General features: G+C 41.6%; 1 protein-coding gene across 1 annotated transcript in view; it reads right to left on the bottom strand.

The window, feature by feature from the left end:
- Window positions 1–14,251: 14,251 nt before the first annotated feature.
- ntf3 (neurotrophin 3) overlaps window positions 14,252–27,836 on the bottom strand; it is a 33,783-nt gene continuing 20,198 nt past the window's right edge. The window contains exon 2 of the mRNA XM_079552528.1: window positions 14,252–15,226. Within this exon, the coding sequence (XP_079408654.1) occupies window positions 14,366–15,205 (840 nt within the window). The 5' untranslated portion in view covers window positions 15,206–15,226 and the 3' untranslated portion in view covers window positions 14,252–14,365. The remainder of the gene's footprint in view (window positions 15,227–27,836) is intronic.

Raw genomic sequence — 27,836 nt, 5'->3', positions numbered from 1 at the left:
AAGAAAGAAAGGCAGAAAGGCAGAAAGAAAGAAAGAAAGAAAGAAAGAAAGAAAGAAAGAAAGAAAGAAAGAAAGAAAGAAAGAAAGAAAGAAAGAAAGAAAGAAAGAAAGAAAGAAAGAAAGAAAGAAAGAACACTTGGACTTAAAAAACAGGTCCTGGGTCATTAAATTTTCGCCCCTGTGCTTTAACTGTTGCCCCGGCCATAAAGTTCATGTAAAGAAAACACTCCTCCCCTCTTGATGCCTGTAAAACACACCACATTCACTTCAGTCTCAACGGCAGCCAGTGATTCATCAACCTCTGCGTGTGAAACTGTAATAATCTGTAATAATCTATCAACTCCCACGACCCCTGATGCCATTCTGTTTGCTCTGCCCCATAAACAGTGAGTGTTTTTTTTTTTTTTCGTCATATAGATAACATTCACGTATGCAACGATATTCTCCTCTGAGATACTGGGATTCTGAAACGAGCTTTACATTTGATTAAAACAAGCTGTAAAAACACTTGCATGGTGTAATGCAGTTTTTTCAAGAGCAATGGGAGAAGTTCAAATATCGCAATTATGGATTTAGGCTGTAATAAAAACAAACCTAGGATCCTGACGACACAAGTAAGTTATTATAAAGTCTCCAAAAGCTTTTCTTTCACACAGGACCTTATTCTACGAAGCTGGAGAGAATTATCCAGTCAGTGTAGTCACGAGTCAGTGTCACAATAACTGTCTCTTATCTCAATATGCGACCTCACAGTTAGAAGGTCCTAGGTTGGTTTCAGGGCCATGTTCTCCCTGTGCCTCCTCCACTGCTGATTTTGACAAGAGTTCACATAGGAAAAGCCAGTTTATTACAGTACTGCATAGACCTAACACTCACATAGAAATGCAATCATTCCTTGTATTAAGCGATAAACTCCACAACATGAGGCTCGTTTCTCTCCTTGAATTGAAGTTATTGTTGGTCTGAGTTTGCATTTGAGTAATTTCAATCCCAAAAGACCAAACCGTGATCAATTGTTAAAATATTGTTTCAGAATTCTCTAACATTTCCATCGGCCTGGATTAGTAAACTCCAGTAATCCATCAATGTGTCTCAGTGCTGGTGCTGTTCTGTTACAGCGCAGTTAAAGGAACAGGCCACCGTTTTTACACCCCGAGATATGTTCTTACCTGAGCTTAGACGAGCTCATTTGTACCTTCAGTCATGTAAACGGTGTTAGTACTTAGCCTCTCCTCTATATCTCCAAACGAGGTGAAGATAGAAGATACCAACATCTTCCATGTTTTCCCTATTTAAAGCAGTTCTAAGTAACTTGTTTGCCTTAATGAATCCTTTTCGTAGTCCCTCTTGGGGTAATACAAGTTTTGTCTCCCCCGATGTCTCTGTCCAGAAAACCAACTGCCACCGGGTCGGAGTCACCAATAAGATAAGATAAGATAAACCTTTATTGATCTCACAAAGGAGAAATTCACTTGTTACAGTCGGCGTTCAAGAAGATCACTCAGAGTTAATAAAGTGAGAGAGATTATTGCACATGTTACTTTACAGTCTTATTGTACAGTCTGACAGCAGTGGGGATGAAGGCTTTGTGGTAGCGCTCCGTCCTGCACTGAGGGTGTCTCAGTCTGCCACTGAGAGAGCTGCTCAGCTCTTCTACAGTCCCGTGCAGTGGGTGGGAGGTGTTGTCCATGATGGAGGTGAGCAATACACACTAATGGAATCACGAAGAAGAAGCTGGAACAGGCTAACGGGCTAGATAGATACAGACGGCATCTCGTCATAGAAGGGGGCGTGGCTTCGCCGAGGGGGAAAATAGAATCTTTAGAGAAACACAATTTTTCACTCTTTTTAGCCATTTTCTGGTGGAATATCAACTTATTTATCACACATAAATAAAGTCAAGTGTAAATCGGGCCCATATGGATATTTTGTCGCAACAGATTGTTCAGTAGAAGTGAAAAAACGGCAGTTGTAGCTAGCGCTAGCTAACCGTTAGCATTAGCCCGATGCTAACATGTAGCATCAAGTTAGCATTTTCCGTTATTCATGTATTTATGGCCTTTTGAACCACTTTGCTCCTCCCCATGTCTTTGTATCATTATTTAGTAGAAACTATATTCATATTTCAGCATTTGTTACAGTAGTTTTTGAATAATTAGAGAAAATTTAAATTTTTTCAAAATTGTTTTCCCCCTTAACTGTTTTCAAAAATGACCATATATGGGCGATTCCAGAGATGCCGTCTGTATCTATGTACAATATCCCTCTCTCCCTTTGACTTTTCTGTCAGCGTAGTATTTACTCTCACCGACAATTAATGAGTAAAAAAAAGGCAACATGCTACGACACCTGCAGTGGCACTTATTGCCTCTAGGGGCATGAGTTACTTAGTACTGCTTTAAATGATTACGTGAAGTGTTACACCATCCAAGTATAGCTACACAAAATTAAACCATGTGGATTTTCTAAGCGGATAAAAAGGGGAACTATATAAGGTGTAATAATGTACTTCAGCGTCTGTACAGTAAAGTGAAGATATTACTGCACAGATGTCGAAATACTCCTGGTATTATTACGCCTTACAATATAGTTCCCCTTTTTATCCGTTTAGAAAATCCACATTGTTTAATTTTGTGCAATTATACTTGGATCCTGTAGCACTTCACGTAACCATATTTAAATAGGGAAAACATGGAAGAGCTCGGTCGCTTCTATCTTCACCTCGTTTGGAGCAATAGAGGAGAGGATAAATGCTAACGGCGTTTACTTGACTGAGGGCACGCGTAAAGACCAGACAGGTACAAATGAACTCGTCCAAGCTCAGGTATGAACATAGCTCAGTATGTAAAAACGGTGGCCTGTTCCTTCAACAAGAGTAGGTTATGCTCACTTTGAAGAGTAGAGACTTAAGTAACTCTGACCTCTCATTTAAGGTGTGTTCAGGTGATTTCTGTGCATTGTCAATGTGGCATTAGCAACCAGAGGAAGCGTGGAGTCCACTCATTTGGGGAAAGGACACAGAAGATCGTCTGTCTGGATTGACATTCAGTGTTCTATACATAGGACCCAAAATATGGAATATCCTGCCAACTTTCCCCAACTCAGTTTAGAAAATCTTTGCTTCTGAGTGATTGCTATTTTCCTCTTGGGATCCATTTCTAAACCCAGTATTGAAGGACGTTGGATTGTGTTTTCTGACATTTTAATTTACTTAATTTTTTTTTGACAATTGCATGCCTCGCATTTGCTTTCAATTTTAACTTATGGAGGTTGCCACTCATTAAGCCCCTTGAGGGTTTTCGGTAACCTTCCATCACATTTGCGAAACCAGATGTAGTCATGCTATTGTTTTCATTATGTGAAAATAAATCAAAATCAATCCAAAAAAAATTGCCTGCGACATCACACAGACACATGGAGGAAGAGCACAGATTCCGATCAGAGGAATCATTAGCTTCAATAAACGAAAGACATGGACACAATAGAGAACGCACTAGATTACAAACAGGATTTCATTATGACATGATCTCTGGGCAGACAAGTTCTGCACACTCCAAACCACACTTAGCAAGTATGTGCTTGAGTAGAAACCGAGGCAGTCAGGAGCAGGAGGCTTCGCACAGGGCCGGGGAGGGGGACTGGCACGGAAGCTGCCGAGGAAAGTAGTAAAACAATCTTCTCAGGATCACAGCGGCTCCTCCTTGAAGCAACACAAGCCACACATGCGACAAACACGATCGCAAACGTTTCAAGCGACAAGTCGAAAAGTGAGTCACGATATGACGCATTAGGTCTGCGTCTGTTTGAGCTGGACAATGGGAAACCCCGTCCAGTTTTCTTCATAGACTGTAAAAAAAAATGGACGTCTTATGCTCACTCCTCCCCGTTTACCGTAATGACTACGGTCGTGGGGGAAGTCATGGTGGATTTACAGACTCCCCCTCCCCAGCTCTGACGCAGCATGTTCCTAAAAAGGACATACGGGCGGGATTTTCACCGTAGACTCGGCCCTTGCGTGACGTGTAGCTCGCGCTGCTCCAATGCTAACAGTCCGAGCCTCAAGTACGAGATTTAAAAAATTCTTTTTACGAAAACCAGTCAGGTTTCATATATTGTGATTAACCCAGCGTTATCTCAGGAGGAATATCTAGCCCAGTCTAGTTTTGAAAAAATTGAAACCAGGCATTAAAGTTGTTTTTAAGGTGTCCAAACTCCAATGCTTTTCAATGGGGGCCTAGTGGCGATATGGAGGTACTACAGCAATGGCGGTGTCGTGGTCATAAAGCAGAGCAGCCAGCGCCCATTGGTTTTCTTACACTTTACTGTCACAAAGTGGAACCTACTTGTTCTTCGCTCGACCTGCGTTTCTCTTGAGGCGTCCGAAACCATCAAGTTGTATGCATTTGATTTTATCCTGCTATTTTGAGTATCAGGATAAAACAACGAACATTCAGGAATCAAACTGTAAGTCCAAATAGTTTGTTGTCCCGCAAACTTGCCATTATAGCTTTTATTTTTAACTAAGAAAATTGATTAGGCTGTTGTATAAACCCTATCACACAGAGAACATCTTTTTCTATGACTCCACTGAATTGTCACTTTGATTTCACCCCATCTGTGATACTGTGGCTGCAGGAGGTACTGCGGTCCACTGCACAAAGGCCTCCTTCTCCGTGTTTGGATCATGTTTGGGGGAAAACGAATGGCCGATCAAGAGGCAGACATCCGCTCATCAAACACAGTCACAGCTTTGGAGCATGACCTGAACAAAAGTGTTATCGGCACAGCCTGACTTCATTTTTTTTCCTTCTGGCACCTTTCACGATGAAATTTGCCTTGTCTTTGTGATATTGACAGAAAGCAAAACAAAAACATCAAAAACACACATAACAATCACCTTCGAACACCTCATTGTATGGAATGATGCAGGATTTGAGAGTTTTTTTCTGGATTTGATTGACAAAGCATGTGTGATTGGATTAAAAATATTGTTTTGAACCAGGACCCGCCGCTCCTGCTCGGGGCTTGCAGTCATAGGGGTTTGGATGGAATATTTTGCTTTGTCGAAATATATCGAAATATTTCGACAAAGCAACAGCAAAAGACCTCGAATACCACAATATGAGAAAGCCTTGTGTCGAGTCATGGGACCGTTAGGACTTATTTGTTCAGCCAGCTCCCAAAAGAGTCATCCATTTCACCTGTCTGCTTCGATCTCGCCTGTCACAGTGGGTGGTCAATGCGGCGATTAGCTCCACGCGTTAGCCACGCATGTTAGCGCCTTCACGGGGGTGTTAAAAAAAATGACCTTCGTGGAACATCACCTGCTTGTGGCTCAAACCGCTCCTCATTTCCTGCGCTTCCTGCCGAGGCGTGTGCGCACAGACCTGCCATTGTCGGCCAATTAACCTTGTGCATGTGGGGCGGCCTCTGTCAACCGCTGCCAAAGTCAATACTGCAGGCAAAGGCACGGCCATCCCAAGAGAGCAGCTGTATTTTCTCCGAGTTTGATCAGGATTTTGGCACCACTTTCCTTTTTTTTCCACCCCTGCTTCTTTGTAAGTGCTTCCGGTGGCATGAACTCTGCTCGCCTCGCTGAACAAGTGATTTACGTGATGCAGCCTCTTCACATGCAGTAGTGTTTGGTTTGGGGCTAATGTTGGAGGTGAGTGACAGGAGGGTGTTAGCCAAGCTCACCTCCATCATGGACAACACCTCCCACCCACTGCATGGGACTGTAGAAGAGCTGAGCAGCTCTCTCAGTGGCAGACTGAGACACCCTCAGTGCAGGACGGAGCGCTACCGCAAAGCCTTCATCCCCACTGCTGTCAGACTGTGCAATAAGACTGTAAAGTAAAATGTTCAATAATCTCTGTATCAGCTGCACTTTATTAACTCTGAGTGATCTTCTTGAACGCCGACTGTAACAAGTGAATTTCTCCTTTGTGAGATCAATAAAGGATTATCTTATCTTATCTTACCTTGTCGGGTTGTGTTTTTTTTCATGTTCCAAATTATTATAATAAAGTAGGGGATGTAATGTTTGAACTTTTGTACTTGTTTACACCATTCAAAACTCAAAAGAGAAGCCCAAGTGTTGCCAGATCGTATGGCTAAAACCAGGGACTCTCTCTCACCTGCACAATCCCTGCCACAAACCAGGCAGCAATTAGTTCAGGAAAGCGCAATGACTCAACTCTGGAGGTCCTCAGCTTTCAAATGAGAAATGTCATCTCACCCAGGACCTCAAATGGGAATCAACCGTCAGCTCCCTCATCAAGAAAGCCCAGCAGAGGATGTTCTTCCTGGTGCAGTCCTGCATGGCCATCATCGAGTCCATCCTCACCTCCTCCATCACCGTGTGGTTCCCCGGCGCTACAGACCGGGACAAGCATCGACTGCAGCGCATTGTGATTGGCTGCGAGCTCCCATCTCTCCAAGTCCTGTTCCCCTCCAGGACCCGGAGGCGTGTGGGTCGGATCACAGCTGACCCTTCTCACCCTGGACACGGACTATTCACCCCGCCCCCCTCAGGCAGGAGGCTACGGTCTATCAAGATCACGGTCTACCCATAGATCCTTCCACTTGAACAGTATTCTCCCCACCGCCGTCAGACTCATGAACGATAAAGAGACCTTGCACTATGTGGTCTGTCCACACTTAGATCCGCTGCTATCACTTATCACTTTATCACTTTAAACACCCACACAATATGTAAATCCAATCCCGTTGTTGTTCTATGTCAATTCTAGTCGTCTTGCCATATTTTACTTCTTATTTTTTAATCTTATTTATTTTAATATTCTTTATGCATGCCCCTAAAGCCTTATAGTTTCAAGTTTTATAGCTTATTTGTAATGTTGTGCGTCTTCACGGAGAAAAAATCCTATTAAGATAAACCTTTATTGATCTCACAAAGGAGAAATTCACTTGTTACAGTCGGCGTTCAAGAAGATCACTCAGAGTTAATAATTAATAGTAATTGTGAAACTGTTTCCAAAAATTGGCAATAAAAACAACTGATTCTGATTCTGATATGCTGCGGAGACAAGTAAAGTTGTAGTTGTAGTTCCTGCACAAGAGCCAATCCTACAAACGTTGCCTTTGAGCGAACTTGGACCGATCATGCAACTTGCAAAAACAAATTTCGGCTTGTTTTTATGCAAAACAATTCCTCACTTATGAAATATGTAGTTAATCTTGAGGCGAGCACGCACAATCATAGGAATTTGGAACATGCAGTAAACATCCATAACTTTGGTTCCATAATTGATAAATAAACAAATCTCACGGCGGCCGCTAATGCCAAGGCAGCTAGTGCTAACGTCCACTTTTACGCTAACTGAGGAAGTTCTGCGCTTGCTAAAGAACAAATTATTGTCAGGAAAGAATAACCTTTGTGGTGCTTCCATGTTGCCTTTAGAGTCAGAACTCAAGCCCAACAGCTGTAATCGGGAGCTAAAGTACGTCCTTTTGTGTAAGCATATGAAGTAGCCATGTGCTCTGGGCGACCCGGGCTTTCAAAGTTATACAGTTGAAGAGGGAAGACGTCAACAGGACAATATCATGTCTGCCGTGAGAGTAATTAACAATGTATTTGTTGCTGTTGCCATGGAGGGTTGAAACACAGGCAAATACTTGCTTTTGGCCCATCTCCTGGTCTCCCTCCGGTGTTGCTTGACTCAACATTGACCTAGGATGTACTGTGGAAGCGAGGAACTATTTGATAAACACAGAGACATTTTGAAACATGTTTCTAAAATGGGTTTCTTTGTTCTTTACAGTTTTTACCCTTTCCAAAAGTGATACTGAGACTTCTGTGGCATTTTCATACAGTGGGTTGCATAAGCATGGGCCGCCCTTTAACTTTTTGACATTTTGCCACACTATGGACCATACACATAAATATATTTAATTGAAATTTTATGTGAAAGACACACACTAAGTGACACACAATCGTGAGGTGAAATTACAATTATACATGACTTTTACTTATAATTAAAAAACTAAATGTGTGATGTGTAAAAGTACAGGCCCCAACCAACCAACTGCCTTTAGAAGTTGCCTAATGATTTCTGAATGATCACATGTTGATCCAATGACTAAATAGAGTCTACCTGTGTGTGATCTAATGTCAGTTCAAATACAGCTGCTCTGTGATAGAGGTCTGTTAAGAGAGTCTTGGGGAGCAGACAGCATCGTGAAGAGAACACACCAGACAGGTCCAGGATAAAGTCATTGAGAAATATAAAGCTGTTATGTTATAAATGATTTCCAAAGCTTTGAACATCTCTCAAAGTACAGTTAAATACACCATCCAGGAATGGAAAGAGTCTGGCATCAGTGCAAACCTACCAAGACCCGTCCGTCCTCCTAAACTTACTGACCGAACAAGGACAGCACTGACCAGAGCTGTTATCAAGAAGCCTATGATGACCCTGGATGAACTGCAGAGAGACACAGCTCAGGTGGGGGAAACTGTCCACAGAACAACTATTAGTCGTACACTGCATAAATAAGGCCTTTATGACAGAGTGGCATTTTTAAAAGAAAACCATAAGAAGTCCAGTTTACTGTTTGCCTGATGTCACCATGTTCCCTCCGTGTGGCTTCTGGCAAAAGAAAACGGTACTTTTTATATCATGAATGATATACTGTATATCATGTATAAATTTAATTTCACTTCACAATTGTGTGTCACTTAGTGTGTATCATTCACATAACATTTCAATTAAATATATTTATGCGTATGGTCCATAGTGTGGCAAAATGTCCAAAAGTTAAAGGGCGGCCCATACTTATGCAACCCACTGTATTTCTTAACTGTAGGGCTCCAAAGAACAATAAAGAAAACATTTGCACAATTCTACTTTTGCAACAAGCATGGGCAAATGGGGAGTTTCATACTGCTTTAAATTTAAAGGTGTTTAAGCAGACTGTGCTTACCATACACCAGTGTCTGTGTACACACGGTGCGCTAAATTAGTTGAGAGCATTTACACGCAGATAATACATGGATCACACAGCAGAAAGCTATAGTCTCTTCCACCGCGACCCCAGATTTGTTAAAGGATGTTCTGGTGATGTTCGAGTGCAGTAATCCTTCCCCAAAGCACTGTTGCGGAGGGCGTGGCATATTTTAAAGCTTTTGAGGAATGTCTCGATGTACGCAGAGTGTAGATTTATTGCACGTCATGGTTATTTCCTGCGCAACACTCGAACACATAAGCACTATATATGGGCAAGGGTCCTGCCACAGCGAAAACGCGGCATTAGTGGATTCGTTTGAGCTGTTTTCTGAGAATGTCTCGAGTCAAGTTTGAGTTCGACCTGCCCCTGTGAAGAACCCTTAATCCTCTGAGCTTCTGGCATGAGAGAAATGAGATTCATGTTTCCCATCGGAGGGGAAATCCTTCATGTTAAAGAAAACAAGAGAGCATTTCAAGAGAGAGTGTAACGGTTGAGCGAACTAATAGGCCTAACGCAACATGAAGTGCTTTGAGTATCTTAAAGCTATCTTGTCTGTAGGAGTAGTCGGCAAGTTTTAATTCATACTCGTCGGGAGCTTTTCGGGCCACAGCTGCCTGACACTGACCAGGCACTTGAGTTGAAACACACAAGCACAAGCTAAGACCTACATGAGACACTCAAACCGTCGAGGGACCACTCACCCATTCACACACACTCTCAGCCAATATACACAGACACTAGAGGAAAGGTGGGTGAAGTGTCTCGCCCAAGAACACAGAACTGAAATATCTATATATGAGAGAAATAATTGTGGATGGAGAAAATAGGTCATATGTTGTATAACCTATGTCAGGGGGAGGCAACGTCAGGCCCAGGGGCCAAATCCGGACCCCAGGACAGAACCTCTGGCCCTTGAGATGATTTTGAGAAACATTATTACACAAATTAGAGAGTACTTTGAACATTATTAGAGTTAAACGGGAGAAATAAATGTAGAAATACTGTCAATACACCCAATTAGGTCAACACTGGCATTTGAAAGAAGTGCACTGGAAAAAGAAAAATCGTTTCAAGGAAGAAATGACATAAATCTACTTGATTTAGGAGATTAAAGTAGATTTGGCCTGGTCTTAGACGAGATAAAACCTCTAGTAGAAGAAGAAGAAGATCTTTATTTAGCGCCTTTCACAGACATATAGTCACAAAGCGCTTCACACACATCACACACAACATTCATCCTGGCCTATTGTAGGGGAAACCGGAGTACCCGGAGGAAACCTACACAGACACGGGGAGAACATGCAAACTCCACACAGAAAGGCCCCGTCCAGGTGGGAATCGAACCCTGGACCTTCTAGCTGTGAAGCGAGAGCACTAACCGCTGCGCTACCGTGCCGCCCACTACTGAAAACAGTAGTAGTTATTCTCTTAATTCAGATAATTTTGTGTCATTTCATGTGAAGAAGAATTATTTGTCTGATTTCAAGCTATCTTCAAGCTATCTATTTTGAACTTGGATTAGTTCATTTATCAAATTCAAAATGGTCATGAGATGGTCATTTTTCCAGTGTTGTGCTTTACTTTGGGCTAATAATCAGCGGCTTCGGCCCTCGGTCTATTTACAACAAAGAAAATCGGCCCTTCGCCAAGGAAACTCGCCTACCCCTGACCCCAGCTGCTGTTCATTAAACCGCCAGCACATTCAGCCCTTCTGCATATCGACATTTATGTATTTATTGACAGTAACAACCCCCAGAGATGAACCAACCTTCATTCAATGTAATTATCCACATTGTTTGGAAACAAATTAGACTTAATGAATTTCTAGATATTGAGACTTAACATGGAACCCATTGGCAAAAAAAATAATAAAAATGTTTGCACTGAGAACTCAGTTGCAGCACAGACTAGTTACTTTACCCAAATGCATTCTTCAGTCTTGGATAACAATCCCTGACAGTAAAAACATTACACGAGGAGTTAATAGGAAGGAAAAACTTTATTCCTGAAGTTGGTTTTGACACAACACAGTGGTCCTCGAAGCAGGTTATTGCTGTGACTGACATTTATCATGACTCATATAATCTCAAACATCTGCTGTTGTCACGCCACTGTGGGCCTGGTTCACATCACTGTCGAGGACAATCCCATTCACGTACACTTCCATGTCGTCTACATGCTGTTCCCTCTCATATGCCAATTAGGCAAAACATAACGACCACTTCATTGATACGCATTGGCATCATGGTTCTGCTGTACTTTAGATAGACAACATAGCATAGCTCTCAGTCTTAAACAGGAGTGTAGTTAAAAATATAAATGTTTGGAATACATGGCTGGATCCTCAAATCAGACAGAACAATTTAGACCAATTAATGAGATGACAGCAGATTTTAAAACGAGGTGGAGCCAATGACAACTTCAATTCATCCTCAGGAGTTAGAGGTGTCGGTGAGATAAACGAGTAACTCTCTTTTTTTGGTACCATTTCCATTACCTACAGAATCATTCTTACAGCGACAGCCCAGACTTTGAACAAGCACAATTTAATGCTAAAGACATTTCAATTTCTACATTTATTTTTTAACAGTTCAAAACTAAATGATTACCCTCTGAGTAAACGATCCAGCCTGCCAGCAGGATGAATATTTCATCTGTGCTGTTTACCTGTCAGTGGTCGTAATGTTCTGGCGGATTGGTGTATGTGTTTGCTATCACATCATTGACCTTTTAGCTTAGCTGTTTCACGACTAGCTGAGCTGTTTCGGTGTTAGCTGAGCTGTTTCAAGATTAGCTTAGCTGTTTCGCCATTAGCTGAGCTGTTTCAGGATTAGCGGAGCTGTTTTGCACTTAGATGAGCTGTTTCAGGTTAAATTTGAGAAGCAATGGCCTCCCACTGTGAACTGTCCATGTCTAAATTTGCCGCCTTTATTTTATGACTGCTTTAGAGACGGCACTGCTCCATTCATTGACGTGTCAGAACAGTCAAATAGAACCTAAAGCTATCATGGAGAAAGTCACCAACATTCCCCAAGGGCCTTAAATTTTTTTTAACCATGGCTTTGGAGTGAAAAGGGAAAAGGAGAGACCCTGTTTCATTGATGAAATCAGCTTTGTCTGTGAAGCCCTGTTAAAGGGCAATTTCATGATTTTTGACATAGGGCCTCATTTCCTAGTTATCCAGAGTGTTGTTGATATATATATATATATATATATATATATATATATATATATATATATATATATATATATATATATATATATATATATATATATAATATATTTTTTTAAATTCATGCAGTCCTTATATTTGAAGAGTTTGGTGGTGCTAGGCTAGTGCTAGGCTAGTGCACGTCTATGGTAACTAGTAGCCGGCATTAAAAACCTCTTCAAAATCATCGGGTAGTCCTCCAAACGTTGCCATATCTGATTTGTAGAAAGCTCCTTTGTCAATTCCACGTGTAGTAATGCGGCCGCTGGTAAACAAACAACTGTAGATCCGGTAAGCTAGCAGATCACTCCGCCACTGTGCAACTTACAACCAGGAAGCTGATGCTGCTCAAATATAAGTTCTTTTACAAAATGGTTATATTTTGAAAAATATTCAGTCAACACAGACATTTATATCGGTTGTCTGGTGTTATAAGTGATAAGTGAAGACTGTGTTTAATGCAGCAAGCTAATAGTTACCATAGACATGCGCTAGCCTAGCACTAGCCTAGCACCACTAAACTCTTCAAATATAAGGACTGGATGAATAAAAAAAACTCAACAACACTCTGGATAACTAGGAAATGAAGCCCTGTGTCAAAAATCCTGAAATATCCCTTTAAGGCGACTATTATTGTGATACTGAACTATTGCAAAACTTAATTGAGCCCATTGTATCACATAATGGTGAGGGTCACCCCGTAATAGTTCCGCATTCATTGTTTGACTCGTTGAATTAGTTCAAATCTTCTTGGTCCAATAGCTTTTACATGTTCATAACAATAATTTCCCAAATATCTGCCCTGAGTTGACCCTGCATGGAAACTACACAGTGGAGGCCAAGTGCTGGTGTTCCCTGTGTGCTCTCCGTATTTGTCCGGCACACCATCGATTTATCAGGCTTATGATGGCTCAGTGGCGTTTCCCATGTAATACAGCACCACTGCTCTGACCTTGTGACCGAACATACAACAGCTTTGCAAAATATACACAATTTTGTTCTGATTTTTGAAGGAATCCTCACCCAGATATTTTGAGAGACTATATCTTCAATAGCCGGCATTGCAAGATGTTGTTTTAGGATTGTTATGTAAGAAAACTGTTAAACATTAGTGGATCGACTGTAAATCATAAGTCATCTGGATGCGGTTTACAGACGTGAAGATGTTTTTGTTTTTCATCCATGTGTCGGATCAGAGCTAAGCTAGTGAGAGCACAGTCAGTACTCGAGGGAGGGTTTTTCCTCTCCTAATACCATTGGTCAGCGCGTGAAGGATGAAAGTCTTAATGTGTGAAGTTTAAGAGTTTCCTTTTATAGTTTTGATTCAGAACTGACTGCGTGTTATGGGCTTATTTTCACATTAACGTTCATAGCCTCATTGTTGATGTAAAATCCTAAATAACAAATAACTTGGACAAATTGGTCACAACATATCAGCAAATTACTTAGAAAACTTAATTTCTGCTTGTAGATATCACATGGACCGTCCACAAAGGCTTACACAAAATGTTGACTCTGGATTAATGAACATCTGTCATCGATAAAACATTGAGGGCTGTTACGTTCAGAATCTCAGCTGGGAAGTCCCGCAGTGAATGAGAAAAAAAAGCTTGACATTGATTAAGGCTCCACCATGACATATCAGCAGACAATGTGACAACCAGGCATGACATTGGAGTTTAGACAAGAGTGCTACGCCTATTTCCTCCCCCCCAGCCATTCCTTTACATTGGACCCTTGGTAATATTTTGCATTTTTTTTGGCCCTGCTTCTTTTTGAAAATGAGATCAGTGCATCTGCAGCCACTGATCAAGGCACAAGTCACTGTGAAGCACCACTATTGCCCGGATTTCCGCTGAGTATAGCTTGTTTTATAGACATTTCTTTTCATCAATAAATAACACAAATATATTCATACATCATATATAGATAGATAAACATGTATACTCTACATGCATTTTTTTTTAATATAATTTAATTAACTTATATGTACACCCCCTCCCCCCAAAATCCTCACAAAACAAGTCCTGGAGCTAGTCCCAGCATGAGGCAGTGAAACGTCACCTTCGAGTGGACTTCTTCAGTGGAAATATCCTTACATTTGACACATAATCCCGGCAGGAGTTTAAGATCCCGTATAGTAGGAGGTTTGATGTTTTTGCATAGCTTTAGAGAGATTTACTTTTACGTCCGGCGCCTTTTCCTCGACAGCGCACAAACGCATGAAGTGTCGATGCGTATCCACCGCCATCCCACCGCGTTTCGGACCTGAGTCAAAGCCCTAACAAAAGTCTGCGTGGTTTTGCATTGCGAATTCCAGTTTTTGTTGTCGATCCCTCTGCAGCCCCCCTTAGAGGGCCGCTGGCTCTGACAACGCGTCTCGAAAAAGTACTGCTTAATATCCTCCCTGGCGTTGGTTCGTATTTTGGCCAAGACCGTCACCGGAGACCCCCTATCGTCCACGGCCTCAGTCCGATCCGTGACCCAGCGACTCTGGCTATCACAAACCGAGTATTCCCCTCTGTAGCTCCGGTGCTCTGCGTAGCGCTTCTTCCTGGTTCTGTTCCCCCCTTCGGACGTCCCGCTAACAAAATCATCCGACTGGTACAACGGGGGAGGCTGCAACGGCGGCCGGTCGCTCAGCAACACCCGCGGCGAATGGTATCTTTTGTGTTGCCTTAGCAGGTCCGTATTCACCACCATAACGTCCCGGCCCAGGACGTCCTCGCCGTCCCATTGCTCGTCCATGATGTCGCCCCCGAGTGGCAGGTTGGGGGGTAAAGGCGGTAAAGTATCCCGGGCGTCGGGGATGTCGGGGTCACTGTTCCTGCCCTGTTGGTCGGAGTTCGCCTTGGACTTGCTCCGCGTGAGGTCGGCCTGCAGGAGCTGGATGATGAGCGAGTTGAGGGGGTCGGCGTTGTGCTGCTGCGGCTGCTCCTGCTGTCTCCCTGACGCGTGGTCCGTGTTGGTCACCTGGACGCCGTAGAGGTACACGAGGACCATGACGTAGAGCAGGATCGACATCACTAGATTCACCTGTAAGACCTGCCGACAGAGCAGATAGAGGAGCAGTTAGACACTGGTAGAATATGCAACATCTCAGGGGCTCAGCGCACTTTGCAACAACACCACATTTTGTAATAACAGTTCAAAATGTCATAAGGTTTTCTCCTGTGTGTAATAAAACAGCATGTAATAATGTGCCTGATTTTCCAAGTGGATTGGATTGATTTTGTGACAATTTTCTCATTTTGCAATAACTCACTATAAACAACTCGGAGCCGTGCATTATACAGTTTTAATGCACTTAGCGGAGGAAAAACGCTCTGCTGCGCGTCGTGCATTAAAACCGTATAATGCTCCGAGTTGTTCAGTCCGCTTATGCCATTGTCACACAAACTGAAACTGTTCGTTGTGGTCTGGCTGCTTTTTTTTTTTTTTTAAGTCCAGGGCAGGAGTTATTTTATGTTTTAAGCTGTTCTACCTGAAACTAGTTCCAACTCAAATGTTTGTTGTTACTATGGAAACAGCTGCAGTGGAGCGATACATCCAATGAGCGCTGACTGCTCTGCTTTATGACCACAACACTGGAGGCCGCCATTGCTCCGCCATTGCTGTAGTACCTCCATATCGCCACTAGGCCCCCATTGAAAAGCAATGGAGTTTAGACACCTTAAAAACAACTTATACGCCTGGTTTCAATTTTTTCAACACTAGACTAGGCTAGATATTCCTCCTGAGATAACGCTGGGTTGGTCACAATTCATGAAACCAGGCTGGTTTTCGTGAGAAGAATTTTTGAAATCTCGTACTTAATGAGGGTCGGACTGTTAGCATTGGAGCAGCGCGAGCTACACGTCACGCAAGGGCCGAGTCTACGGTGAAGATCCCGCCCATATGTCCTTTTTAGGAACATGCTTCGTCAGAGCTGGGGAGGGGGAGTCTGTAAATCCGCCATGAATTCCCCCTCGACCGTGGTCATTATGTTAAATGGGGAGGAGTGAGCAGAAGACGTCCATTGTTTTTTACAGTCTATAGATACATCTCGTCATAGAAGGGGGCGTGGCCTCGCCGAGGGGGAATAAAAAAATCTTTTGGGAAACACAGTTTTTCACTCTTTGTCTGGTGGACATTTCTGGTGGAATATGGAATCGCCCATATATGGTCATGTTTGAAAAAGCCATGGAGCGGAGCAAAGTGGTTCAACCGCCCATAGATACAAAAAAAACGGAGAATGCTAGCACACATGTTAGCACCGTGCTAATGCCAACGCTAGCTACAACTGCCGTTTTTTCACATCTACTGAATAATCTGCTGTGAATAAACATCCATATGGACCTGATTTAGACTTGACTTTATTTGTATGTGATAAATAAGTTCATATTCCACCAGAAAATGGCCCAAAAGATTCTGTTTTCCCCCTTGGCGAGGCCACGCCCCCTTCTATGACGCAATGCTGTCTGTATCTATATAGAACGTGATTTAACTGTTGCCGGACTAACAGTTTTAACGCACCCCAGTTAACCAATCAGAATTGACTATTCACCCAGACCATGGTATAACACTATTTAATCTCTGAAAGTGACTATACAGAGTTGAAAAATCTTAAAATTAAGTATTTTCCTCCCCCTACATGTCCTAATGTGTAGAATGAGCCCAGACCTGTTCACCACAACTTCCTCTAAAATCCTGCACTGTCACTTGAGTTGTTAATTCGGGTCTGAAGTGCCGTCATGCACAAGCTTAATAAAGAACCTGCAGTTACACATAAGACCTGAGGTGGCAGTAGTGAGTTTGACAAAAAAAGCAACAAAGAAGCGACAAAAACATGCTAGAAAAACAATAATAATAATACAACAAAAAAGTAAAAAGCAACAAAAAAGTGCCAAAACCACATAAAAAAGCAACAAAAACCCCCGGCGAAAACGCTTAAAAAATGTGACAAAAACGTTACCATCAGTTCTGTAGGCCCTCGCTTTCTAATGAGGCGTAACACTGTTGCTCTCAAGTCAAGAAGCTTTTCGATTTGGGTAAAGCCGAACTGGAGAATATGCGCAACTTCACACTATTTAAGCATTTGTACATTCGTATTTCATCATTTCTCAAACGTATAAAGCGTTCCAGTATTTGTTAATCATTTATAAGTCATAATTAGTCATAATTACATGTATTGCTCAGACCATGATTACGTTTAAAACCACGCCCCAAAACTTTTCCGAACCAAACCCATTTCCCTTTACCAAACACAACATGTAATACAAGTTTATTACAAAATGCAGCATCTCTATTTCTGAGGAAAAGATCTTTCGGGAAAAAAAAAAAATCGTATATTTCATAATAAACAGCTCCAGGTGACAATCTTCCATTTTTCCCGAATATAAGTTCACACTAATCCAGGACATGCTGCTTTCTTAGGGCACATCATACTGACACATGGATTTGGACATTTGGAAGGCTTGGAAAGGGTGTCGTAGACTTACACAAGTTTGAAAATACAAAGGATTCTTCAAATTGTCTGATAATAGGCTCAAATAAAAGGAAATATTTTTGCCAGACTGTGAGCATCTACTTCATCACTGTCCCAGTCTGCAGGAGACACTGTTTCAGAGCGAAGCAATGGATTCACACGTGTTCCTCATGGGAGAAGTGTTGGCTTTGGCATGTCGACGAACTGCATGGAGCCGTTAAACTGCCGTTAATCAGCCTGAAGCAGGTCCTCCAGACCTAAATCTGGAGAAGGAGGCATGTGGTCAACAGGTTCGCCTCGGAGCTTTGAAGAACGAATCGACCGCAGTGGATAAACTTCTGGCTGAATAGACCCGCGTGAGGAGTGATGAATCGTTTATTGAAAGGAAATACTTTTCACATTAGAAATCTCACGCTCCTGGGCTGATAGATCTACTGCTGCGATGGAGATGGAGAAACTTTGCATTGGGCATTGGCTGTGTCTGAATGTTCTCCCTTTCTTCAATAACACAACAATATGTGAAAACAGCCCAATAATGTTCACTTCATTGAGTATTAACACCGGATTTTAAAAGCAACCCGTGCACGTCTGTACATAACCACAGCCATCTTCACGTGAAAGGTTTTCATCTGAATCAAGACATAACAAGTCGAGCCCTTGACATTTTTATTTTATGTTTTCTTAATTGTTCAATGAATCAACCGTCATTTGACCCGAACAACGCACTAAAACTCCCAAAGCCTCAAAAGCAGTGACGTCAAAGCTCCCGGGCTCATTTATGGGAAGTTGCATGTTTAAACTGGTGATCGGTGCATGCAAATTCAAGTCGGAAACTATTATATTCAGACCGGGCTCTCAAATTGCAGGTTGTATAACAGTGTAATGAGAAACTCCTTTTAAAGCAGTACTAAGTAACGTGTTTACCTTAATAAATCCTTTCCATAGTCCCTGTGGGGGTAATACAAGTGTTAATGGGATGATTGGAGGGTCTTTCATCTCCCCCTGGTGTCTCTGGCCAGAAAACCATGTTTGCAACTTGACTGCCACCGGTCCGGAGAAAGCAATACACACTAATGGAATCACGAAGAAGAAGCTAACAGGCTAACGGGCAAAGCTAACTGCGGGCTAACGTCACTTTAAACAGTATTTACAGCCAAGTTTGAGTGAAAAAAAAATATTTCCATTGTATAATTGGATGCACAGTAACCCTCTCTCCCTTCGCCTTTCCTGTCAGCGTCGTATTTACTCTCCAAGACAATTAATAAGTTAAAAAATCGTAACTTGCTACCACACCTGCAGTTGCACTTATGGCCTCTAGGGGGAAGAGTTACTTAGTACTGCTTTAAACATCACTTTTTGTATATATATAAAAACTGTCTCGATATCATGTGACTGAGTGGAGAGGGGGTTCATTACTTTCTTGCTACTTTCACTTCTTAGCCCATGAACTTAACTTACGTGAAGTCCAACAAAGCCAGAGGTGTTTACTGTAACCTCAGATGGTGTAATATACGTTTACATTAGACTTATAGACGAGCGTATGGCGGCGGAGAGGGAGGAAACCGGAAACACAAAGGGGGCTCCTTATACTTCATTTGCAAGTACAAGGGCATAGTCGTGCACTCACAACAATCGCACCATGATGGAGCTCAACTGTGCTCGGGAAAGTACGTTTCCTATTAACAGTGGCGATTGGGGAATTTAAACAAACAGAATCAGCGAATATTACTGACCAGAGTGAGGAGACATGAAATACGGCTGTGGTTAGAACAAGCATAGTACTTGCTTACTGTAGCAGGAACTCCACATTTGGATAGGGCCTATGTACTAACCTGATTAAAGAATAAAAACTGGCAATCCTACGGAGCCCTGGTGGTGGCATTAATAAGTCGAACTCAACCACTCCAAATCGCGCTTCCTTACCTTCTCTGCCTCTCGCTCATGCCGTCAGTTTCACATGATGAGACCGCCCGGTTAATGTCAGCGGTAAGAAATCAGTAACTGCAGTGCTTCTGTTTGTCGCGCTATAAAACGGTTTTGAAATTATATTGGGCGTAGACTGGGGCCAGAGCAGAGGGAGGAGAGGAGGGAATGGTGAGGAGGAGAGGGGCCTGGACACTGTGCCTCTGTGGGAGGAGCAGGAACATGAACGGCCCAGTTGATTGTTATTTATTAGGTTATTCCCCCCTGGTGGGAGCAGCCGTGCCCTTTTTGTCTTGGTTCAGCACCTGCCCCTCAGAATGTCACTGATTGAGATATAACTTAGACCTGTGTTAGTTGGTTGGGGCACGAGTCGTGGCCCTTAATTTTGCACCCTTTCAAGACGCTAATGTCAAAAAATGTACACTTCAAAAAAGAGCCTTAAAATAACCATACATTCATTTTTTTTTCTGCTTCTTTGTACAAAAATCTTCAGTGGCTCAAAATGACCGAATGCCCCACGAGGGTTAGCACGTGCCCTTGACATACTAAGTTGGACTCATGACCTTATAAACTACAATTTCAACTTAATTGGTCTATTTTTTACTCTACTTCTTGTGCTCTGAAAAGTACACATCTCACCAAGGGGGTAATTTACCAAGCGTTTGCTCATGTACAAAAGTGTACCAGAGTCATTTATGTATTTTTTAGTCATGCAGCGTTTTCTCATTCACATATCAGATTTGGGCCCCACAAACTGCATTACATGCCATATCATAATGTACATTTAGTTCAACATGCCCACATATAGCCATATCTTAATAAATGACCCCTCCATATCTCTCTGTAGTTGACCTTGTATGAGTAGCAAACATATAATGTCAATATATAAAAACTGTCTGAAATCTTTGTCTTTATTTATAAAACCCAGGGGCGGATCTAGAGGGGTGGCACGGGGTGGCAGCTCCACCCCGAGTAAAGGTCTTGTCACCCCATTGCTGTCATGTGATGTCTCATATCTGCTCCAGACGCTGCCTGGTGCTTACAGGGGCTCACTCACAGTTAGTACTTGTTTGACAGGACAAAGAATTATAACAAATTTTGCCTCAGCTAGGAACCCCCTGCTTATATTAGGGACAATGCTACTATTTGTATAGAATTTTGGGGGGCTCAACCTGCATCTAAACAGAATAATTGCTTTGCGATCAAGCAAACCTTGCGTACTCCCACTATAAACATTCAACAGAAATAAACCCCAGAAATAATCCCTGACCCTGCTTGCCAACCCGTGATTTTTTTTTCTAGATCCGCCCCTGATAAAACCCCAGAACACTGCTTCTCCGCAATTCCAGTATGAGAGATAACAAATCCATTCAAACTTTTTGGATAAAACACTAACAACGCAACACAAATGGAATATAACAATGGATACAGTAAAGGTCAATGGTTAAAAAAAAAAAGCCAGGACTTAAAATCCGGAAACGCATCAGCAGCTGTAGTTGCCGTCGTAGTAGTGCCAGTAATAGCACTCGAGTAGCAGTCATAGTAGCAGTGGTAGTAGTAGCTGGGTCATCCAGCTGTGTAGCAGATGTGTTGTGTATTAATCCCCACAGGAAGAACTTAGCCTCGAGAGAGTCTTAACTCTGTTTCCTACATGGCTTTAGTCTGTGCTCCTTAGGAAACATCACAAATGTTCTCTCATTCATCCTCACATCCTTCAGCTGCCGTTAGCTTCCTGTCTGTCAGAAGTCAGGTCCATCTTTTCAGCCTATTTGATGCTACTTGGAAACACTATATCACAACTCATGCTAACACAGAACCGGTTTTAGTCTTTTGTGTGGTGATAAATGCCATGTGTTTTTGTAAATAGCATGTGGCCCATGTCAACACTGAGCAGATTTTATTTAACACGTGAACACTCTATTCTGTATATCTTAAAGGCACACTGCGTAACATTTTGGACTATACTGTTGCCTCAGTACAAAACATGACCAGGTCATTACAGCACATGCTATTTTTGCAGTGGTTGATCAAAAAATGGATTTGGATGGGAACCGAAACTATTTAAACCTCAAATTGTGCTTGTTTTAGTCCACATCACCATGGAAACGAGCTGGAGACGCACCCACTCCCGGTAAAGTTATAGTCAGGTCTTAGTAGAGCTGAGCCGCTCACAGCAAAAGCACATGTTTGTTTGTACATTTATGAGGTATTTTTCAATTATGAAATGTCTGTCATCAAATAAATGCTTGTATTTCAATTGTATTTATTGGGTAAAATTCTACGCGGTGTGGCTTTAAGGGTAAACAGAGCTTATATGAAAGAGATATTTCAGTTGCAGGAAAGACTGTTTATTTTTTTGTTAATAATAATAATAATAGTGTAAACGATAATGTAAACTCAAGTAAATGGTAAAATGTGGAAATTTCATAGAGGAAAGTAAGGATGATGACTTACTTTTCCATAATTAGGCCTAATTGTATTGATCTTGACACATTTCCTATTCATTTCATTTATTATGGTGGCACTACCTGTCACTCAGGAACTATTTTTGGCTTGGTGGAAGGAGTTCATATTTAAAAGACTCTCCCAGATGTTGCTGTTTTATTAAATAAAGTGTCCAGATGAGAGACCCCCCTCGGTGCGCCGCTTCAACCACAATATCCTTTCAACACATTAAATATAGATACAGACAGAAACGCTTGTTCAGGCAAACTAGGAACATATTTATCACACACAAATAAAGTCAAAGCCAAAATCAGGTCCATATGAATGTTTTTTCACAGCAAATTGTTTAGTAGAAGTTAAAAAAAAAAAAAAAACGGCACTTGTTGCTAACGTTAGCATATGTAGCATGAAGCTAACGTTAGAATTGACCGTTAATTAAGCATTTATGGGATGTTGAACCTTTTTGCTCCTCCTCCGTGTCTCTGTATCTGTATTTAGTAGGATAATATATTCATAATTCAGCATTTGTTAAAGTAATGGAGGCGTAATGGGAGAAAGCTCAGTTTATTCTCTTCTTTGTTTTCACCCTCTGGCTGCTTCGAACATGAACATATATGCTAATGCTTTACATATTTGTACGTTTTCTATTTTATACAAACAACAATGGCAAAATATCATCTGTTAATTTTCACATCAATCAATCTTTTCGTACAATGATTGAGTTATAAGCCCAGGGTACAGACTCAACAGTAAGTAAGTTATTAGTAGTAGTATTATTGGTATAGCATCGAAAGTCACCTTGAGAATATAGAGCTTCATTAACTGTATGATCCAATCCAAGACGATGCCAACAAAATGACATCAATAGATCAGAGATCATTGTTAAATGGATATCATTTCCCTAAATAATGGGTTCTTATAGAAGTTTTGCATGTGATGTCATAGCATAGCATCAGCATGTCAGTTCACATTCCCAAAAGGCAACAGCTTAGCAGCAAATACGCAATGTTATTCTTTGATTTCAGATTCATTCATCCCACATGGGGCAATTCCTTCAGAGTCGACTCAAGAACAACAACAAACAATATAAAAAAGCAGCCACAAAACAACAAACAAGTAAGTGGAGCTCATGCATAGGTTCAACTCATGCAAGATTCAAGAGACATCCTTGAACAACAGAGAGTTCTGGAGTCAGGAAGCCTCAGGGATAAAGGATTTCATCTGGCGGTTTCATGGAAAGATTCACCGTAGTGCATATGGAAAGTACACACAGTACCCCATAGTGACAAGTTGAAAACAGTTAAAAACTCTGAAATATTGCATGTACATACAGTAAGTATTCACACCCTTTGCTATGACACTCGAAACTGAACTTTTTCCACTGCTCGTCCTTGAGATGTTTGTACAACTTGACTGTGGTAAATTAAATTCACTGGACTTGATTTGGAGAAGCACACAATGCAGCATTGAAGGTCTCGAAGAAGAGTGGCCTCCATTATTAGTCTATGGAATAAGTTCTGAACCACCAGGGCTCTTCCTAAAGCTGGATGCCCGTCCAAACTGACAATTGTGGGAGAAGGGCCTCAGTCACCCAGGAGCTCCAGTGTTCTTCTGAGGAAATGGGAGAACCATACAGGTGGACAAACATCTCTGCAGCACTCCACACATCAATGGTCTTTATGGGGAATTGTGTGTAGATTGATGAGAAAAAAATAAATAAGTAAAATAATCCATTTTGGAATGAGGTTCCAATTGTCTCCACTCAACTTGCAATTTTGAAGGTTCTACTTCTTTTTACGCTTCAAATGTGGGCCCCTGCTTTTGCCTCTGGTTATTTTCCTATTAGGGATTAATGGCGTCGTGCACAAATCCATTAACAGTTCAAGAAAACATGGCGGACAGTGAGTTAGTTATTTGTGTTAAAAGCACTTGTTGTGTGTTAATCCTGGAGGAAATGGCTGTGTCCGTAAAGGTGGCTCACGGCTTGTATGAAAACATCAACTGTTTTGTGCCAGATCGTTCCAGATGTTGGGGCTATGTTCATTTTTATTTAGTGTTAGCTCATAGCTTCAAGACAAACCCATCAACCGTGATGAGCACAGATGACTTCTCCTGTGAATTCTTTGTTCCTGGCGTCATGTTTTGAACGAAAGTGTCCACGTGTAACTCACTTCCTGCAGTGTCATCGTTTAGCTATTTATGTAGACACTGCCAATCCTTAATAGGGAAATAATGAGAGGAAGCACAGCGGCCTCCTGAGAGCTCACTCGGAAGTCACATGTCGCTTGCATGCGTGTAGCCTAAGTCCATCCATATTGTATTGTATTGTAATTTCAGTAATATGATTGTGAACAAGCTGGTATTGTACACTCTTCACCTGTGACTTTTGAAATGTTCACATCAAGTACCACATCATATTCTGTCAGTGCGATACGCAAATATGCGAGAAAAGAAACATTAAAACTCTTAAAAACAACAATCAATATTTCTGAAACTCAACTGAGTGACTGAACCTACTTATTTCTCAGATTCATTAGCCAAAAAGGCTGCACCTACAGCTAAAATAGTAATATTTAGTAAAGTCACTACTTCCGGGGTTAGCGTAGCTGCTGCGCAGTTAGCATTTCCCCCCCGCTAACCCGGATGTAGCGATTTTGGTAAATATTACTTTTATAGCAGTAGGTACAGCATTTTTGGCTCATAGGCCTGATAAATAAGTATGTTCAGTAACTCTCTGTTGAGTTTCAGAAATATTGATTGTGGTATTGAAGGTATTTTTGTAGTTTCTCGCACATCTGCTGGTCTATACGGACCCGGAAGTAGAGCTGTGACGTCACCACTTAGCTTCTACTGACTAAAATCTAACCATGAATAAACCAGGAGAAAACCATAATGTTATCAGTAGCACAAGAAAAATGCTAAAACAAACTTATATAGTTTTTGAAGCACTGATTCATATTCATTTATTCAAATACAACTTAAACGACAAATGTAGTTTTACAGAGCAATGTGTATCTAACATGTATTTCCATCACTGCTGTTTTGTGAACTCCTGACCCAGTTAAATCCTTTACTATTGTAAATATTAAATAACAAAAACACTGACATTTTATCCCACATTTCCAACTCATCCAACCTGTTTGAGGATAGCGTGTGCACTACCCTCTGTGCGGATAGTACACACTCACTGAGACAGATATGATCTCTCAGTGTGTACTATCCTCTGCCAAAACAATTTTGGCCCAGTAATATTGTCAAAGATATTGTTTAGAGAAAAGTATTGGCTGTTATTGTGTATTACACCAATACTTCTTACACACTATAACTTTCAAAATAATCTTTTAACCAGTTCCCACTTTCTAAAGAGTCTAATCACATTCAGAGACCACATTTAAGGAGCACATTTTCTTAATATGATAATTGCAAAGTACCGCAACATAGAGAAAAAAGGGTCCAGGGTGTACCTCACCTACGGTCCAAAGTTTATAGGTCAAACTCAAGTAACTGTGATTTGACTCTCTAAGGTTATGTTTAGATGAAGATGAATAAAGCTTCGTACCCACTTTAGACCACACTGTATCCCTATTCACCTTATTCTGCCCCGCCCACTTTTGCCACTTTTTGCGTTGTCTCGGCACTTCCGTTGTACAGACACTTCCGCTAACATGAAGCATCAAGTTAGCATTCTCTGTTATTTATGTGTTTATGGGCTGTTGAACCACTTTGCTCCTCTCCATGTCTTTGTATCTTTATTTAGTAGAAAACTATATCAATAATTCAGCGTTTGCTAAAGTAGTTTTTGAATAATTAGAGAAAATTTAGGTTTTTCTCCAAATAGTTTTCCCCCTTAACTGTTTTCAAACATGACCATATGTGGGCGATTCCAGAGATGCCGTCTGTGTCTATCTATATAAACTTATCAAAGAGTCTTATGTATTCCTCTTTTCATAGCTTTAACTAATGCATTCTCCTCCCTCCTGTAACTATGACAACCATAAAATCTTTAACATTGCGGCTCAAATTCAGGGCTAAGTTGCGTGACAATATAGTGTATTTCACTGTGCATGGCTGGCTTGTCTTTTACTTCGCTCTTTTTCAAAACATGGTTTGAATCTAGATTTGTTCTGAAAGTTAGAAAATGAGAAGTCAAAGTCACGGACTGCAGAGGAAAAGATTATGGACTATATAGAGTGACAGATGCTAATGCCCACTAATACAACGCTGTATGTACTGGAGTGAGACAGAACAGATGGAGAGGAAATTAAAAGTAAACCTGTTTCAAGGGTATTAGAGGAACACCTCTGGAACTACACTTCTGTTTGTCCTGTTTGGATCATTGCCGCAAAACAATGATTGACATTTAAATTTGAAACCATCGTTGAGGACAAAAAAATCCACACTGCACAATATTTATCCCAATACAAAAATATAAAATAAATACAAGCATTTCTTTAATAACATTTATCAAACAAACTATCTTTTCTATCAGCGGATCACGACTTCAAAGATCTGTCTGCGATTGGGACGTCTCCAGCTCGTCTCCATGGAGATGTTGACTAAACACAGCCAAAGAATAGATTTATATACGTAGGTTTGGTCCTCATCCAAAACATTATCTGATTATCCACGGCAAAACTTGCCTTTTCTGTAACTAGCTGTAACTGGCTAGGATGTTTTGTATTGCGTGGGTTTCAATCATCAATCATACAAGAGATTTAAGTTTCACATTCCCATGAGCTCAGACAAACAACTTAATTTTTTTATACTTTTCTCACTGTTCCCCTCTGGGGCCAGGACTCCACCTGAAAAAGAGATTCTCACCGTGGGGCACTAAAGGTCAAATCAATCAATAAATCAATCATTACAACTGCAAACAGCACGGTAGCAAAGCGGTTAGCGCTCGTGCTTCACAGCTAGAAGGTCGCGGGTTCAATTCCCACCAGGGACGGGGCCTTTCTGTGTGGAGCTTGCATGTTCTCCCCGTGTCTGTGTAGGTTTCCTCCGAGTGCTCCGGTTTCCCCTACCACTAATAACATGTACAATAGGCTAATCCTCTGGCCCGGTGTTTCTGACCATTTGCCTGGCTCCACATCATGGAGATGGGTCCTCGAGCGCCGGCCCACGCTGGCAGCTCACTGCTCCTACAAGTCGCCCACGTGGCATTGAGGATGGGTCAAATGCAGAGAATGAATTTCCCTACGGGGATGAATAAAGTATACTTTAAACTTTACCACATCCATAAACCTTTGGTCTTCTCCCATACAAAACAGGACGAGCCAGAATAAAATGTCCTCAATACTACAGTTCATCAACGCTTAAAGGAACAGGCCACCATTTTTACATATTGAGATATGTCTTTACCTGCCGATCTGGTCTTTATGCATGCCCTCAAGCACGCAAATAGACTAAAGATGTTGTTAGCATTTGGCCTCTCCCTGTATATTCCTATAGCTCCAAACGGGGGTGAAGTTGGAAGCGACCACTCTCTTCCACGGGCACAAAGACCAGACAGGTACACATCAACTCGTCTAAGCTCAGGTACGAACATATCTCAGTATAGAAAAACGCTGGCCTGTTCCTTTAAGAAAATATACAGCTTCACAAATGCAACAGTCATGGACTACTGAAACACAACATTTGCAGCATCAGATCATTTCTCCTCAAAACTGCAGACTTTCAATATTTTAGTCATATTGAAAAGCGTGCCATGATACCACACAGGGGAGAGGCTTGTCAAACCTGCAGTCACCTTGTCTTTTTTCTCAAGTCAGGACTAACAATAATGGACTGAAACAGAGTGAACGTTGGCCAACACAGTAA

The sequence above is a fragment of the Gobius niger genome (genome assembly GCF_951799975.1).
Source record: "Gobius niger genome assembly, chromosome: 2".
NCBI classification, from domain to species: Eukaryota; Metazoa; Chordata; class Actinopteri; order Gobiiformes; family Gobiidae; genus Gobius; species Gobius niger.
This window is presented reverse-complemented; position numbering and strand designations above follow the sequence as displayed.